The 16,618-nt window shown below is 29.4% G+C and overlaps 1 protein-coding gene across 4 annotated transcripts in view; it reads left to right on the top strand.

Annotated features, from left to right (window-relative positions):
• LOC106469210 (activin receptor type-2A-like) overlaps window positions 1–16,618 on the top strand; it is a 51,594-nt gene that overhangs the window by 8,238 nt on the left and 26,738 nt on the right. For 3 of the 4 annotated variants that reach the window (XM_022397661.1, XM_022397664.1, XM_022397662.1), the window contains exons 3-5: window positions 6,313–6,501; window positions 7,153–7,308; window positions 13,347–13,663. In XM_022397661.1, the coding sequence (XP_022253369.1) occupies window positions 6,313–6,501; window positions 7,153–7,308; window positions 13,347–13,663 (662 nt within the window). Of the gene's footprint in view, window positions 1–4,324; window positions 4,457–6,312; window positions 6,502–7,152; window positions 7,309–13,346; window positions 13,664–16,618 lie in introns of those variants that run through there. The other variant, XM_022397663.1, reaches the window with a different exon arrangement.

The raw sequence follows: 16,618 nt of genomic DNA on the forward strand, positions 1-16,618 counted from the left end.
AGTTTGATATCAAACTGTAGATTATAATTCATTTTTTAGTATTATACCTTACTCAATTTCTTAATTTAAAAGTAAATATTAAAAAAAACACAGTTAAACATTGATTTTTGTGTGTTACGTGGTATTTTGAATGCAGCACTGGTTCAAATTAGATATTTGTGATGTCAAAATACTAAGTCTATAGTTTCATATGAATTAGGAACTCAAATTACCAATATTGACAAGCTACAGTATAAAATAACATCTTGCTATGATATTGCTCATGTAATATATCAAACACGGTGGCACCCTGCCCACCTCTTTCCATTTTTTGAAACACTCCCTTATATACACTTACTTCTATATATGACACAAATAATGAATCAGAAGCTCATATGTCCCCCTAGTGGATTTCTCAGCCATTTTAAAGTGTTTAAATGCCATCTCTTTCTTTCGAACCAAGATTTCAAAGAGGTAGATTGTGTCTTTAGTCTGCTTAAAATTTCTTCTTTTTTTTTAGACTGAAATTCAGCTTAGTTAGTAAGCTTGATAAATTATTTTGGAATTCTGTGGTATTGATACAGTAATTTATGATTTGTTGGTTATTCAACTGTATATATAAAACCTAAAAAAAAAATTGTTTTATATCCTCCACTGCAAAATTCTAAAAGGCTTTTCAACCTATGACAAGTAGTAACCAAGTACAAAGATCATAACTAGAAGTGATAATTGTTTTACTTCTTCATTTACTGTTCTATGGTTTAAGGAAAATAAGTTTAAGAACTAGTTTGTAAATGGCAATAATCTATATACATATATAATGTATAATAATTGAAATGTGACTGTATTTTTCAAAATACTAGTCTACTAAAATACAGTTAAGACAGGTCACTTTGTAAAGACTAAAGGTTATATTATTGGATATAATATATATGCTATATTATTGGATATGGTAACAGGAGTGCACATATGATGCGTCATTGTAACTGCTGTATTGTTAGCCAGGCATACCTGAAAGGTCAATATAATAATAATAAATATATATAGATGTATAATATAATGAGATTTAAGTTATTTAGTCTAAACATTTATGTTTTCATGTTATAATTTGTAGTAATTCTAGATTGATAAAGGCATAATTTATATTTATTTCCTAATTTTTTTATGGAGGTTACGAAGTTATCAAATTGAACCAACCCATACAGAGATACAGTAGTGAAATATGTTGGATAGCCAATATTCAGAAAGAAAACATTTTTATGAGAAAACCTATAATTAAAAAATCTTAATACATAATTTAAAAACCTGATTATTTTGTGTATAAAAGCCTTGTAATGTTTATCAATAATCTGAAAAATTTTGTAAAGATACTCTTACATTATCAAAAATCATAGTATTACTCTGGTTACGAGCTGGGTGGATACCACCTATCCCGTGAAAGATCGGTTAACTCTCTCACAATGGGTTTGGTCCCAGAGACTGACCTTGTATCCATTTTGTCATTGTTATAGTTTACATGCTATAACTTTTAAAACAGTAAGCATATCTTGTGAAATTTTGCAGATTATCATTAAACATTGCAAGGCTTTTGTACGCAAAATGTCACATTTTTTAAGTAATATTTTTTCATGCATTTTTCTTTTTTTGTTAAAAATACTTTTATGCATCAGAGAATTTTCAAATTTCACAGGCAAAATCTTTATAACCTCCAAATAATTATCAAATCTTTTTTTTAGAAAAAAACTTTATCTTTTATATGTTATTTTCACTAATGGGTTTGGTCGATTTGACCAACCTCGTAACCACCACAAAAATTAGGAAATGGATAAAAAATTGTTTTTTTTTTTGTTCTAGAATGACTACAGATTATAATACGAAAATACAAATTTTTAGTCTGAATAGCTCCAATCTCATAACATTATAAATCAATATATATATTTATTATTTTTATGTTATTGACCTTTCAGCTGTGCCTGGCTAACATTACAGAAGTTGTAATGATGCAGCACACATGCAATCATGTTACTGTATCCAAGAATATAAAATTACCCTTCACAGAGTGACCTGTCTTGGCTGTGTTTTAGTGGACTAGTATTTTATAAAATACCATCACATTTCAGTTATAATACATTATTACTATTTACAAACAAGTTCTTAAACTCCAGTTATTTTCTTAAAACATAGAAATACAGAACTATACAAAGACATTTATCTCTTCTAGTTACAAACTTTGTACTCATTTGCTACTTGCCGTAAGTTGCTAACCTTATCAAATTTTGCATGTGGAAGTTGTAAAACTAAAGTTTTTGTTAGGTTTTATATATACATTTTGAAATAACCAAAAATCATAAATTACTGTATCAGTACCATAGAATTACACTATAATTTATAAAGCTTAGTAACTACGTCGTACTTGGTCTAAAAAAATATGAAATTTTGAGCTCACTAAAGACTTACCTTATCGTTTGAAATCTGCCAGAAAAAGAAAGGGTTTCCCTGCACAAGTACTTCAAAGAGGCTGAGAAAACCACTAGGGGACATTCTGAGCTTTTGATTGGTTATACAGACATCACTGGGTGAAGTAGGTGTACATGAGCAAGTATTTCCAAAAATTATGTGGGTGGGGCCATCTTGGTAAATTCAATAGATATATTAATATCTCAGAAAATAGAAAAGCTAGAAGGTTCTTATCTTATATTCTAGCTTATCAGTATCAGTAATTTGAATACCTAGTTTGTAAAAACTATAGACTTTGTATTTGGACATCACAAACATCTACTCTGAACCAATGCTGCATTCAACATACCACATGGCACACAAAAATCATTATTTAGGTGTGTTTTTTTAATATATATACTTTCAAATTAAGAAATTAACTAATGTATAATACTAAGATTTGAATTATAATCAACAATTTGATATCAAACTTGTTGACATACATTCATAAAATAGTAGTTCAATAAAATTTTGAACAGACACGATGACATGACCTTTGATCCATGTTGGTAGGGTTAAGTTTCTAATGCATTACATTCCCCGAACCTGAGTAATTCTGTCATGCTACACCAATCTCTTTTCAAGGATGTTGGATTCTTTGAGTTAACGCTTCCCTTACTACCAAGCTGTTTGTGACAGTGAATCTGAAACTACACCCTTGGTGTATCAAAAAGAATTGTCTGCTATGATAGTTATGAGTAACAAAGAATAAATAAATTATAAGTTGTAAACCTACCTCCACCCTGGCACAGTTTATTTGGTTTTTATAAAGTACAGGGAAGGTGATAGCATTGGTTTGATATTTTTTGAAGAATATTGTTGAGATTGAATATATTATTTGATTGTGGGCAAAATTTCAGTTATAATTTACAGCTGTATTAATGAATAAATATTTGTATTTGTGTTCTCGTACTTGTGATATTTATCATACTTGCCACTTGGTATATTTGTTACAACTGTACTAATATGATATTACTTATGTTATTTAAAGATTCACAGGGCAGCTTGAAAGTTGTATATTCAGTTTTCAAGTTTGAAAAGAGGTTCTTGAAAAACTAAAATACATTAATCAAAATATTCAGCAATTTGTGACCAATCATATTGAAACATTTCAAGATAACATTTGAGCAAACTGTGACTCTTTACATAAAGCCTGGCTATTTTTCTATTAAACAATATATTAATAATATTGTAATAATAGTTTCACATATTATTACAGTCAATAATTCAATGATACATTACAACTATGGATCTAATAGTTGGGGAATAACATATTTTGATCAGGAAAGGTCTGGGAACTTTTATTACTTTTTAAAGTTTTTGATGGAAGGATGGAACCATGTTCAAGGAAGATGTCAAACAACTTTGGTTAAATGTTTTTTATTCCACTTGGTATTATGTCTTGTGTATTTTTTTGACTGTCTTTGAGCATCACAGGTTACAAAACTTTATGTCAAAACATTGGATAGATTAAAAAAAAGTATATCTGAAGTTGTGTGCAATTTTCCTTCAGTAAGGTCTGGGAAACATAAGAGAACTTCATTGTGAAAACCATGTGTAATAAAAAAAAAGAAGTAAAAACTATAAATTCAATGGTGAGATGCCACATGTGGTAGTGTATTAACATAACTAGGTACAACAAAATGTTTTTATTTATATCATAAAAACCCTAAAAATAACCCTAATTTAGTGTAGTATATCTGTGTACTGAGACAGGTCTAGTATAGCCTGGTGGTTAGGGTTCTTAACTCACAATCTGTAGATCATATGATAGCTGGTAATACTTGTCATTTCAGCTGTGAGGGTACTGTTATGTTGTGGTGGATCAATGATGTTAATTAGCTTCCTTCTTTCTAGTTTATTACTTCAAAATTAGGAATGGCTAGTACTGACAGCCTTCAAGTAGCTTTGTGCAAAATTTCAGTCAAGATATCCTGATGAAAATCTCTTATGAAGCATAACTTTCATTTATTTTCATTAGGTAGATTTCTATAATTATTATTATTTTTTTAATTCAGTTTCATAACTTTTACCTCTGCCACCAAAGGTTGATTGAGGTTATGTTTTCATCCCCGTGTGTGTGCGTGTTTGTCAGTATGATTTCTTGAAAATAGCTAAATGGATTTGGTATACATTTGGATTATGATCTAACTTAGAAGTGATTAGTTTTTGGAGGGACAAGGTCATGAAGATAAAAAAAATCCCGATCTGTTAACATGGGGACTGATTTTTCACAATATTTTTGCTCTGTAACTCAGTCAAAAATGATTGGATTTTGATGAAACCTGGTGAACATATGTAAAATATTATTCTGTCCATGTCCAATGATAACGATGGACATATGAACACATTTTTCTTAATTTTTTGTGAGCCAATTATGACTAATATTGTGTAGCAGAGGTATACACTCTACTGAGAGCAGCTCTGGTTTGATTGTTTTTTTCACTTGCAAGAAAGTGATTTTTCATCTTTATCATCCATCTCCATCAGCTTAGCACGAGAATGAAACATATGCAACAGCACTGAAGGATATGATATCATATCTTGTTCTACTTCTCTTGATGCAAAAGAGTTCTTAAGTGTGCTTGTTCTAATGAATTACATAATTTATAGTTTTTTGTATTATTCTCTCCCAAAATATATATACATATTTCCAGTTTTTTAACACTTTGAGTGAAAGCTGATTATTAAACTCTTGGTGCTTTGCATGTTTTAATTAGCTGTAAAGTTTGAAGTTTCTGGTTACATGCACATGTGAGATGATTTAATTTATGCAAAACAGAATTGGTAGTTAATGTTATGGAAATCAGAGAATTGTTTTGCCATTTTCAAATTATAGGTAGTAAAGTGCCAAGCACAGCACAGTGATTAGCATGTCAGACTGTGTATCTATGGTTCCCATCCTGTTACTGCCATGCATCCAATGCTCCTCTGGGTCAGCATTAACTTTACTGACTTATAATGCCAAATTTGGGGTTCAGTTCCAATTGTTGACAGAGTGCAGTTAGCCCATTGTGTAAATGTGTACTTAAAAACAAGCAAGCTCTAGGTGCATCAGAAGAGTAATAGTCCAATCCCACTATTCTCCAAAACATATCAGTTACCTAAGAACTCAATGTTATCATCTGATTTAACAGAAACAAAAGTATTATTCTAACCCACTATATTTGCTAAAATTATTTCATGAAAATAACAGTTAACTGAAATAAAAATATTAGAACTATTGAGCATGTAAAAACCTTCTATGAAAACACTGAAAAATAAAATACAAACATTTATCAGAAAGTTAACAGGAAATGTACAAATGGTCACAATCATGCATTTCAAAATACAGCTTTCATGTGTACAATTACATACCCTCACATTAAAGCTGGTGAAATGAGTTTGTTGTACTAGTTCTTTTGCAGTTACTCAAGGGTTATCTGCATTAGCTGTTTATAATTTTGAAGTAATAGCCTAGAGGGAAGCTTGTAAACAGTACCAACTACCAGTTTGTAGGCTACTCTTAACTCCTGGAATGTCCATAAAAATTCCAAAATTATGTTTTTAGTCTATTATATGAACTCACATGATACCTTTACTTTGTGCTGAAAAGACCTAAGGTATTGGTAGTCTTGTTTTGCAGTTTTTGCTTTTTATTCTGGGCATTAAAACATCCAGGAATGATAGTTTTTTGTTTTTTTTATAAACAGTTTGGGTAACCAGTACCACACCAGTTTATATGAAAGTTTCAAAAATAATAATTTTTTACACCATTATGCAAATATTATAAATAGAATGATATATAGCTATTTTACATAAAGTTATTTGTATAACTATATTTTTATATTCATTTAGCTGTGAGAGCAACAACAGTCTCTAACTCTATGAATTGTGAATATTACAATGAAACTGCTTGCAAGAACAGCCGATTTGGTGTTGGCTGCAATGGAACAGAGGATTGTAAGTCTTTAAGTCCTGATAAGGGGAACCAGTGTTACATACTTTGGCAAATAAAACCAGAGGGTTTCAGTATTAAACTAAAAGGTGAGCCATATACATAATGTATGACATGCATAATGAAATTTTTGTTCTGTTTTTTCATGTGCACCAGTTATTAAATCAGTTCTTAAAACTAATTAATTCGTTTCAGTTATAGAAAAGTAATAACTTGCATCAAATATTATTTTCAGTAAACCAATTAAACAATCTTTGTATGAGTGATTAAAGTAATAACTTGCTTCAAATGCTATTCATGTCAGGTACTAGTATGGTTAAAATCAAACATACATTTAGGTATGTTTCTTATATTAGTGATCATAAGTTATTCTATAAGTTCAGGTGTTAAAACTGTATACAGTGCACTAGTTATTCATTAGCTTATAAACTGACAGATAATACAATAAAATAGCTCTTTTTTTTTTTTAGCTCTGATTTGATGTATTTAATAACCAACTATACTTGAATTTAGATTTTATGAAATAGAAAGAGGACATTATATTGCATCAAGTTTTTTTTTTATTGTGTTGTTATACATTAAAATTGTAGATTTTGTCTATAAATAGGGATGAAATATTAGTTTTTCAGACAAAAGTTTAAATATCAGAATACATGACTCGAAGTGAGCTAGCTATAATTTATGTGTTACAAAATTTGTACAAGTTTAAATAGCCAGTTTTACATTTTTCCACATTTTAGGATGCTGGGTGGGTAACAAACACGACTGCACTACAGGATCACAATGCACAAAGACTCAGAAAGATCCAAATATAAACTTGTTGTTTTGCTGTTGTGAAGGTGATATGTGCAACAGCAATATAACCAGAGTGCCAATTGTTTCAACCAGTGAAGATGGTAATTGTATAGATTTATGCCATTCATTATTTAGCTGTAAAGAATTACAATATATATAATTTATTCTTGTGGACATATATGTATTCAAACTAGTGTCATATAATAATGAGTAAGATAGCAAATTCCTTCTTGTATTTGACTTTTGCATTCCAATACCTGTACTCCATTGATTTTGTCTGATGTATTTTAAAGTTATTTACCACTGGTTATTCATTATTTATTTTGCTTTCTTAACAATGGAAGTAAAATTCAGTAAGGATATTCATTAACCGTCTTGCTACTAGTAGGTTAAAGTGCTCATGTCACGACTTTTACAGAATTACATTCGAGGTTTAACACTCTCACTATGGGCTTGGTTGAAGCAGACAAATTCATGACCCCAAGTTGACCTTTATAGTTTTAATACTATAACTTATGTTCTGTATATCCTCATAAAGACTTTGCAAGCTTTCGGTAAGTCTTTTGTAGGGGGAAAAAATTATAATTTTTAATGACGTATTTTCACTAAAAAATTTCTATAAGTATATGGAGTCAAAGTGGTGACTAACACTGAAAATACTTATCTTCCTCTGAAAGTTGTCGCATTTTATTTTCTTAATCTCCAAAACACCCTAAATAAGTTTCAAACTTTTTCTGTAAAACTTTGTATTTTATCTGTTATTTTCTCTACCCTATTTGACAGATGTCATAACCACCATAAAAGATAGGAAATAAATCCTAAATAATTTAAATTTTGTAGAAATATACATTTGTTTCTACTTGAATTTTATTGCCCCTTGAACTTTGTCTGAGTAATAATCTTACACTAAATCCAAAGTACAATTTAACTACTAAATTTAAATTATCAGTTAACTCAGCTTCAAACTATTCAAAATTCTAATACGTAACTGGTAACTTCAGCTACACATTCGCCAAGTGATTTACAACTTGAGTTATTTAAATATAAGCCGAAATATTAGTCAATTTACGATATTTGCCAACAAGTTTGATACACACCGTTTTCGTTTTTAACACAAATACGTTTTAATATACACACAACAGTACAATTTACAATAACAATTATCAGAAATAGTTATTACAAACAATGATTCATAAACTAAAGTTTCACAAACTTACAAATAATATAAAGTTTTCTTTCTAGTCTGGGACTTCCTTGATATCTTATCGAGGGTTTATAGTGAGCGAGTTGATGTAAGTATGATTCACCGGGAAGTTAGCTAGCTTTGTCCCCTTGGCCACACGTGCTGTTTTCTGCCGTTGAAGTTGGTTATGTTTTCGTAAAATTACTCATGTCCAATGAGAATCCACTGAAGTTAAATGATTAGTAATGTTCGAAATTTATAAATATTCCTGGTCAGATATCTTAAGTTTTCCGATCGATAAGCATTATAACAATCACAGTTATAGGTTTCGAAGTTTTATAGCACAGCGATTATAGCGAACTAATAATAGACACTCTCTTGACTTGTCACGTTAGTTATATTTATATACGTTTTCTAGAAACTTCAGTTTTACGTAATAATACTGGTTACAGCGTTTACATACACACATTGTTGATTTTTACACTCGAGAATCTTCTACAACTTTGGAGAATAGGCGGGAATTGTGCAATACATATCTAATACTACAAGCTATACATGTTTTTAAATATAAACTCAATCCAAACAACGTTAATATTAAAATAAATATATAACAACAAATTCGTTACATACCCTATCAAATTATATGAGGCATAGGCTACTCGTGAGCTGCTAGTGAGCATACCCTGTGAAAAGTTTTATTATTATTTTTCATTATTATACCTAATTTAATAGATTTCTAGTTTTTAAACTTCAGTTATTCTCATAGAAATATAATACTTATCTAGATTATTTTTTTTTTTGCTGTCTGCTGTCGATGAAACATAACCCCACTTTTTATACTAATGGTACTACTATACTCAATAATTTTTTATTTACTTAAATAAATCACGTTTACATACACACATTGTTGATTCTTACTCTTGAGAATCTTCTACAACTTTGGAGAATATAATATAGCATTTGGTAAATTAAGATTTTGACTTTTGATTGCTTATAAGTTATGTAGTATTTAACTTCATGGAGAACTATTGGCAGTTTGTGAAAGAGAGGATATGACAGGTGGGCATAACAAAAGGGGTCTGATTTTTTATTTGATGGCTCTGTAACTAAATAGGTTGAAAGGTATGAAAATTATGCTTTACTTGAGTGATAACAATATTATAATAAGAAATTTACGTTTAAATTTCACACTTCTAGTAGATGTGGTAAATATATTAAAACAAAGGGAAGGCCTAGAGAACAAATGTCACAATTCTCATATTAGAGTGAGAATGAGAATTGTTTAAATATTTCCTTATAAACTTAAAACGTATATTAAAATTTGATTTATTAACTGTGCTTTTATGCCAAGTTTATTTGTATACCATGATAATGAAGTAGTTTAATTAAATTTTGAATGTAACTTTCTAAAACTTTATGACGTGCACTTTGTCCTGCCCATAGTGAGAGGATTAATTACACCACTTCATTATCAATATATATGAATAGACTTGGCAATAATATGTAGTTAATAAATTAACTTTTAATATTATATAAAATTTGTGTTTTAATAAATTGTCAATCTCCCCTAGCATGAGAATTGTCACATTTTTTCTCTAGATCTTGCCCATTCTCTAATTTATTTACCACCCCTCTGATAAGCATGGAGTTTAACATATATTACTCATTGTAATATGTATGTAATATTTATGTTACTTAGGTTCATGATGTCAGAAAAACACATAGGTTCAAGAAGTCTTAATATAAAATGACAAAAACCTTGTAACCTGAGTGCTGTTGAAAGCGCTCAGGTTACATGGTTTTTATTGTTTTATATGTTACTTAGGTTCATGATGTCAGAAAAACACATAGGTTCAAGAAGTCTTAATATAAAATGACAAAAACCTTGTAACCTGAGTGCTGTTGAAAGTGCTCAGGTTACACAGTTTTCATTGTTTTATATGTTACTTAGGCAGAATCTAACTTTTCTATCCTTCAGTCTTCATTGTTTATGGTGATGTGAACAGAAAGTCCAACCCACTTGTCACGTCCACATTCATGTAACATCATTCTGATAGATTGTTTAGGCAGAGTATTCATGATGAAACTTTGTAGTATGGATGGCACACTTGTGTCTCTACAACAGGCAGTTGCCATCCATTCTACAAAGTTTCAACATGATCATGTACCTGATGATGCCTTTACTGGCCAAACCATTGTTGTTAATAAATGAAATATTTGTGAAATGTACAATTGTCTTTGTTTGTTTGTTTTTTTCATCAATTTTGCAACATCTCTTTCACAAATTGGGAATAGTTCTCTCTGATGTTTTGTATTATACCACTCATAATCAATAAAAAGACAAAGTTTTAACCTGTGAAATGGCGTATTATATTACGATGTTTTCAGTCTTCAGTTTGGAAGTTTCTCTCACAATGTTAAGATTGAGAAGCTTAGGGAAATATTTTAAGGCTCTTATGTCATAGTGAGAAAGCCATTTAAATTATAATAGTTATAGGATGTTGTTTATATTGTGCATGTTATTATTTTGTGTTCTTAGGTGCATTACTTAAGTAAATAAAATTTATTGAGTGTACTAGTACAATCAATATATAAACAGTAGGCTTAAATTTCATTGGTAACTGACAGCATAAAACAAGAAATCAAGGGAAAATACTATATTTTTTGTTTCTTGTGTATATTTGTTATTTGTTATTATAAAAGAAACTAAAAGGTAAAAATTAGTAACTTATTAGGTTAGAGTAGGAAAGATAATGAAACAAAAAATAATAATGCTTGATGAGGTATGCTCACAAGTTGCTTGTGTGTTACATCATTCAACACAGTAACATGAGCTTCATGTTCTCCAAGTGATTTACCACTTGTAAAGCAGAATTATTAGTTAGACATGGTTCGCAAGAAAACAATAAATTTAAGTATAATCTTATGTAGATGGTTCAAAGACTTAATTTATTTAAGATAAACAAATGTTTCCTGTTACAATTTACAGTCATTCCAGAAATAAAAAAAGGCAATTAAATTTTTTCATATCTTGTTATAGTAATTACAAGGTCAGTCAAATTTACTAAGTCCATATCGACTTAAGGTTGATGAAATATAAAAATTAACTGAAAAAAATGTTTGGTATTTATTTAGAAGATTCTAGATGTTACATAAATGAAATTTGAAGATTTTCAAGTGAAGAAAAGTATTTTTATTCTGAACATGAAAATTAATTTGCACTTGGACCAGGCAACACTCTTATTCTTTAGTAAAAATACTTAACCAAAATCTGATTTTTTTTATTGTGCAAATAACTTATAATGTTTAATGAAATCTTGCTAGATTTCACAAAGATACACAAAACATATTACAAGTATAGTATGGAAACTGATGGTTAACTTTGGGTTAAAAGGTCCATGTAATCCATTGATCCCATTTGGAAAGAGTTGTAATATTTCTCTCTTTAATTTATTTTCCTACTAATTGCACTCCTGATTTTGAACTGACTTCTAATTAAGATTTTCATACTATGTGAAGCTTGATAAATATATTTAGGTTAATAATTGACAGACATGAGTCATTATATGTATTTGTTACACTATGATTTGTTTTTCATTCTTATTTCAAAAGTCTATTTATAATAAGTTAAGGTTTAAATTTTGTTAATATTATTGCTAGTTCAAGTATTTAATCCTAGTATAACTTGAAGCTCATAAGTACAGTAAGAATGGTATTATAGAATCATGTATTAAATGTTCATTATATCTGTGTTTCTTCTATAGTTTTCTTGTATATCGGACTAAAATTCTAGTTTGTGAAATGACAGTGATTATTACAACTAGATACTTTTGTTTGGATAACTTAAAATTTTGCTTTAGCTTTCTGTTGAATTTCTGAAATGACATACTCATTTAATCTTTTATTAGACTGGCATGTATGAATTATTATCTTGATTAAAGTAACAGTAAAATTGAAATAAAACTAGCATTAATTGAAAGTTTTATATTACCTTATAATACCATGCAGGTGGCATCAATTATATGAAATGTAAATAATTGCTAAAGTAACTATTAAAAGTAATATTTTCATTTCATAACTTAAATACCAAACATTTTTTCAAAATCATGTCATCCATTCAAACACAGTGAACAAACCATTATTGCAGTATTAATGAAAATTCTATGATCAGAGTATTAGCATAAATTCAAAATATGTTATGAAGAAGAAAGAAAATGTAAAAATAATGGAATGTGCATTTTTTTTCTAATTGAAATGTATGGTGTAGAATTAATTCAGTTTTTAGAACATGTGTACTTTTCAATCAGGTTTGGGGTCTAGGAAAATTTATTTCGTAGTTTACCACAAACTTGCTGTGGTATAAATAATCTTGTAATATTGGTTTATTTATAATCGCTATATGGTTAAGGAATTCATTTCTCAATATTTTTTCAAAAGAAGGGTGAAAGAAAATGCTACTTCTGTGCATTATAGGTTAGTAATAAATAAAAGAATTAAAGAACTAAAATATACTTATGAGTTTATCAATTATAGCCAAAATTAAATATGTGTTTAGCATAACAGACATTTTATTTATTATCAGCATCTGAAGCTACAGTAATCAGTAGAAGGTGTATAAGAAAACAAATGGCAGAAGTATGTTAAGCTTATAGCATGATTTGTATTCTTTTTTTTCCAACCTCTTTTTTTGAAATAAAAATATGATATTTATAACTTTAATCTTGTTAATGGCTAATATTATTTTTAAGTGACTTGACAGGTGTGTTGTAAAAATGAAATAATTCAAAAGAATGAAACTGTTCATAAAACCCTAAATTGGTATGGGGAGCTTCTTTAAGATATACAAAACTTAATTAAGTTGAATACAGTTGCGTAATAATAATCTGACAGAGACGTGTGTGTGTGTGTTTGTTGTCATCTCACTTGTGTAAAATAAACAAAAACTTTTTTTTCCAGCTGTGAGATCCAGTACCAGTGTTCCTATTCCAATGGCTAGTGGGGGGAATCCTGTACTTAACACATTGTTATATACACTCGCACCTTTGTTAGGAATTACTCTTGTCCTCATTGTAGCCTACTGGGCATATAGACACCGTAAAATGGCTTACTTCAATGAAGTTCCCACTATTGATCCCTCTCCACTTCCTCCTCCTTCACCTCTTAGCCTGAGGCCAGTGCAGCTTATGGAGGTAAAAGCTCAAGGAAGATTTGGTGCTGTATGGAAAGCACAAATGTTAAATGAATTTGTTGCAGTGAAGATATTTCCTTCCCAGGTAAGATTTTTTAGCTTGTGAAAGTTAGACATATTGTTGTCCAAAACTTTTTATAGATAAAGCTTTTGTGTATAGAGGACTTCATATTTCTAAAGCTGTGTAGTTACTATTATCAATAAGTCACCAAGCATAAATAATAAACCTTTATTATGTTACAAAGAAGCTTTGATCATTTATGGTGTTGAAAAACAGAGTTCTTCTGATATTAGTTTGTGACATCCTTAACAATAACTAAAATTTTGTGTTTATTTATATTGGCAGGTTTATTATGTTACTTCACACTTTTTGATGTGTAGAATTCTATGTTGAACACAACCTATAAAAAATTTAATTTCCTTCAGATTCGAGATATCACTTCTATTTTGCTCACTAAGAATATGTACTAAATTATAAATTAAGATATTTCTTTTAAAGTGCACAAGGTTAACATCTGTAGTTCTCTAAGATTTATTTTTAGTGCTCAAAAAATGTATTTTTATCATTTTCAAGCTTGGTATCATGTTTTTATGAGGGCAAATGTCATTATTAACCTATAAAAAAACTCATCTTTCCCTTTCTTGTATGGACTTTAAATTTTCTAACTGTTGTTTATTATGTCTGAAGCCTTTCTTCATCATATGAAGTAATCTGACTTTATGATTTTTTTTATTTTTATGTACGACATAATGATAATAAGTATTTGATTTCTCTGCTTGTTTATTTTGCTGAAGTAAGTACTTTGGCAATTGCTTTTCTGTTTCAAGAAAAAACAAAGAAAACACTCTTGGTAGTATGGTAATGTAAAAATATGGTCTCACAGTAGATTTGATAGGCTATTATGATAGTCAACAGACAAAAAAAAAAAGAATACAAATGTAAGGTCTCTCTTTCTTGTTTTTCATGTTTATTCTTTATTTATTATTATAAAAGTAACTAATATGTGAAAATAGGAAACTCTTTAGGTTAGTTAAGGTTAGATCAAGTAAAATAAATTATAAAAATATAATTTAAATATTTCAGTAGGCACGCATGCGAGCAGCCCTGAGTAGCTCATGGGTAAGGTAATTCGATAGTGTAATGTGAGCTACACATTCCCCAAGTGAGTTTCAACTTATAATGGTGTGAACAGGAGTTAGACATGGTGTAAAGTGTAATAAAATAATATAATTTAAGAATAAATAGATGTTTACGAGTTTAAAGCTACTTAGGATAAACAAATGTAGTTTCATGTAACATTTGAAGTCATTCTGGAAAGAAAAATGGGTAATTTAGATTTCTTTCTTTCTTTCTTTTTTTTTTGGTGGTTACGAGGTTGGCTGATCCTGTATAGAGTTAGGGTAGCGAAAATAACAGATAAAATATAAAGTTTTAGTGAAAACTAAATGAAATGTATTAAGGAGGTCTTAGAAATTGCACACAAATTAAATTTGAGACGAAGAAAAGTATTTTTAGTATTAACATGAAAATCTCTTTGCAAACGGACTATTCAAAACAAATTCTTGATATATTCATTGACAAATCTTTTTTAGTTTATTAAAAAACTTCACAAAAAAATATGATTTTTTGTATGTGAAAGACTTGATATTTACTGAAAGATTGCCAAATTTCGTGAAGATATACACACTATATTAAAAATTAGTGGTATCAAATCTGTAAAAACTTTGAATGAGTACAAGGAGGTCATGTGGTTGGTCAGATTGACCGAGCCCATGTTGAGAGAGTTAATCAGTTATTGTCACAACTCAAGTTCAAATAATCAACTGATCAAAATTAGTGTTTGTGATTGTTACTATTTTTGACTAATTCAACTATCAGTCTTGTGTGAGAATAATTAATTAATTGGATGTAATAAATAAGGATCCTGACAATCAATCAGTTAGCAAATTCTACTGATTGGCTAGCTCTATGCAGCATATGCATACACAATCACAGTGAATTTTATGTAGATTATTATTTATATGAGGGTAACAGTAATGAGCTAGGAATATTTAAACATTTAGTCTGCACATGAGTATTTTCAAAACATTAGTGAATTGTGCCATTATATAGTATGATATTTAATGTAAAACAAATTATCTTTAATTTGTTATAACATAAATTGGTTGTCTTTAAATTGTTTCTCTCAAAATCTTGTTTGGTGATGTTTAAAATTTTATGTTTGAATGTCATATTAAGTAGTACCAAAACTTTTCACAATCTGTGGTTTGTTTGTAGATATAATTTTGATCATTTCAAAGTGCATAAGGGCCTGACATGACCTAGTGTTTAGGATGCTAGACTGGCAATCTGCAACAGATCACGAGTTCGAATCCAGTCACCAAACATGCTTGCTCTTTAACCCTATTGGCCTGGGTGCACTTTACTGCGCATGACACAAAGTTTTTAGTGTCTTACATTCAAAATTTTATTAAACTACTTTTCGTTTATGTTATACGAATTAGAATAGCATAAAATCTTAGCTAATAATTCATATTTTCATAGTATACAAGTTTTAAGTTCTTAATTCTACAAGGCAATTTTTAAAAAAATCCTGAATTTCCACTATTATGGCCTACGTGACACATTTTCTCTTAGCATATCATCATCCCTATTTTATTCACTACCCGTCGAAAAGGTACAAAGTTAAATGTAGATTACTCTATAAAATCGTTATTGCTTAGACAAACCATAATTTTTATAAACTTCAATTTTGTTTGGTGACAGAGCTATTCAATAGAAAATTAGACCCCTCCTGCCACACCCACTTGTCCCATCCTCTCTTTCACAATTCGTTGATAGTTCTCGTACATTTCATTATATATTACCTATAACCAATGGAAAGTCAAGATTTTAATCTATCAAATGATGTATTGTATAACGTTGTATTCTGAACAGAATATTGTTAATTTCAATCACAGTACGAGATTAATTCCCGTGGGAAAGTTAACGACTAGCTTGGAAGAATTTGTAATGGCTTTTGTTGCATTTGTCTACTTT

This window comes from Limulus polyphemus, unplaced genomic scaffold (assembly GCF_000517525.1).
Source record: "Limulus polyphemus unplaced genomic scaffold, Limulus_polyphemus-2.1.2 Scaffold3357, whole genome shotgun sequence".
In the NCBI taxonomy this organism is placed as follows: Eukaryota; Metazoa; Arthropoda; class Merostomata; order Xiphosura; family Limulidae; genus Limulus; species Limulus polyphemus.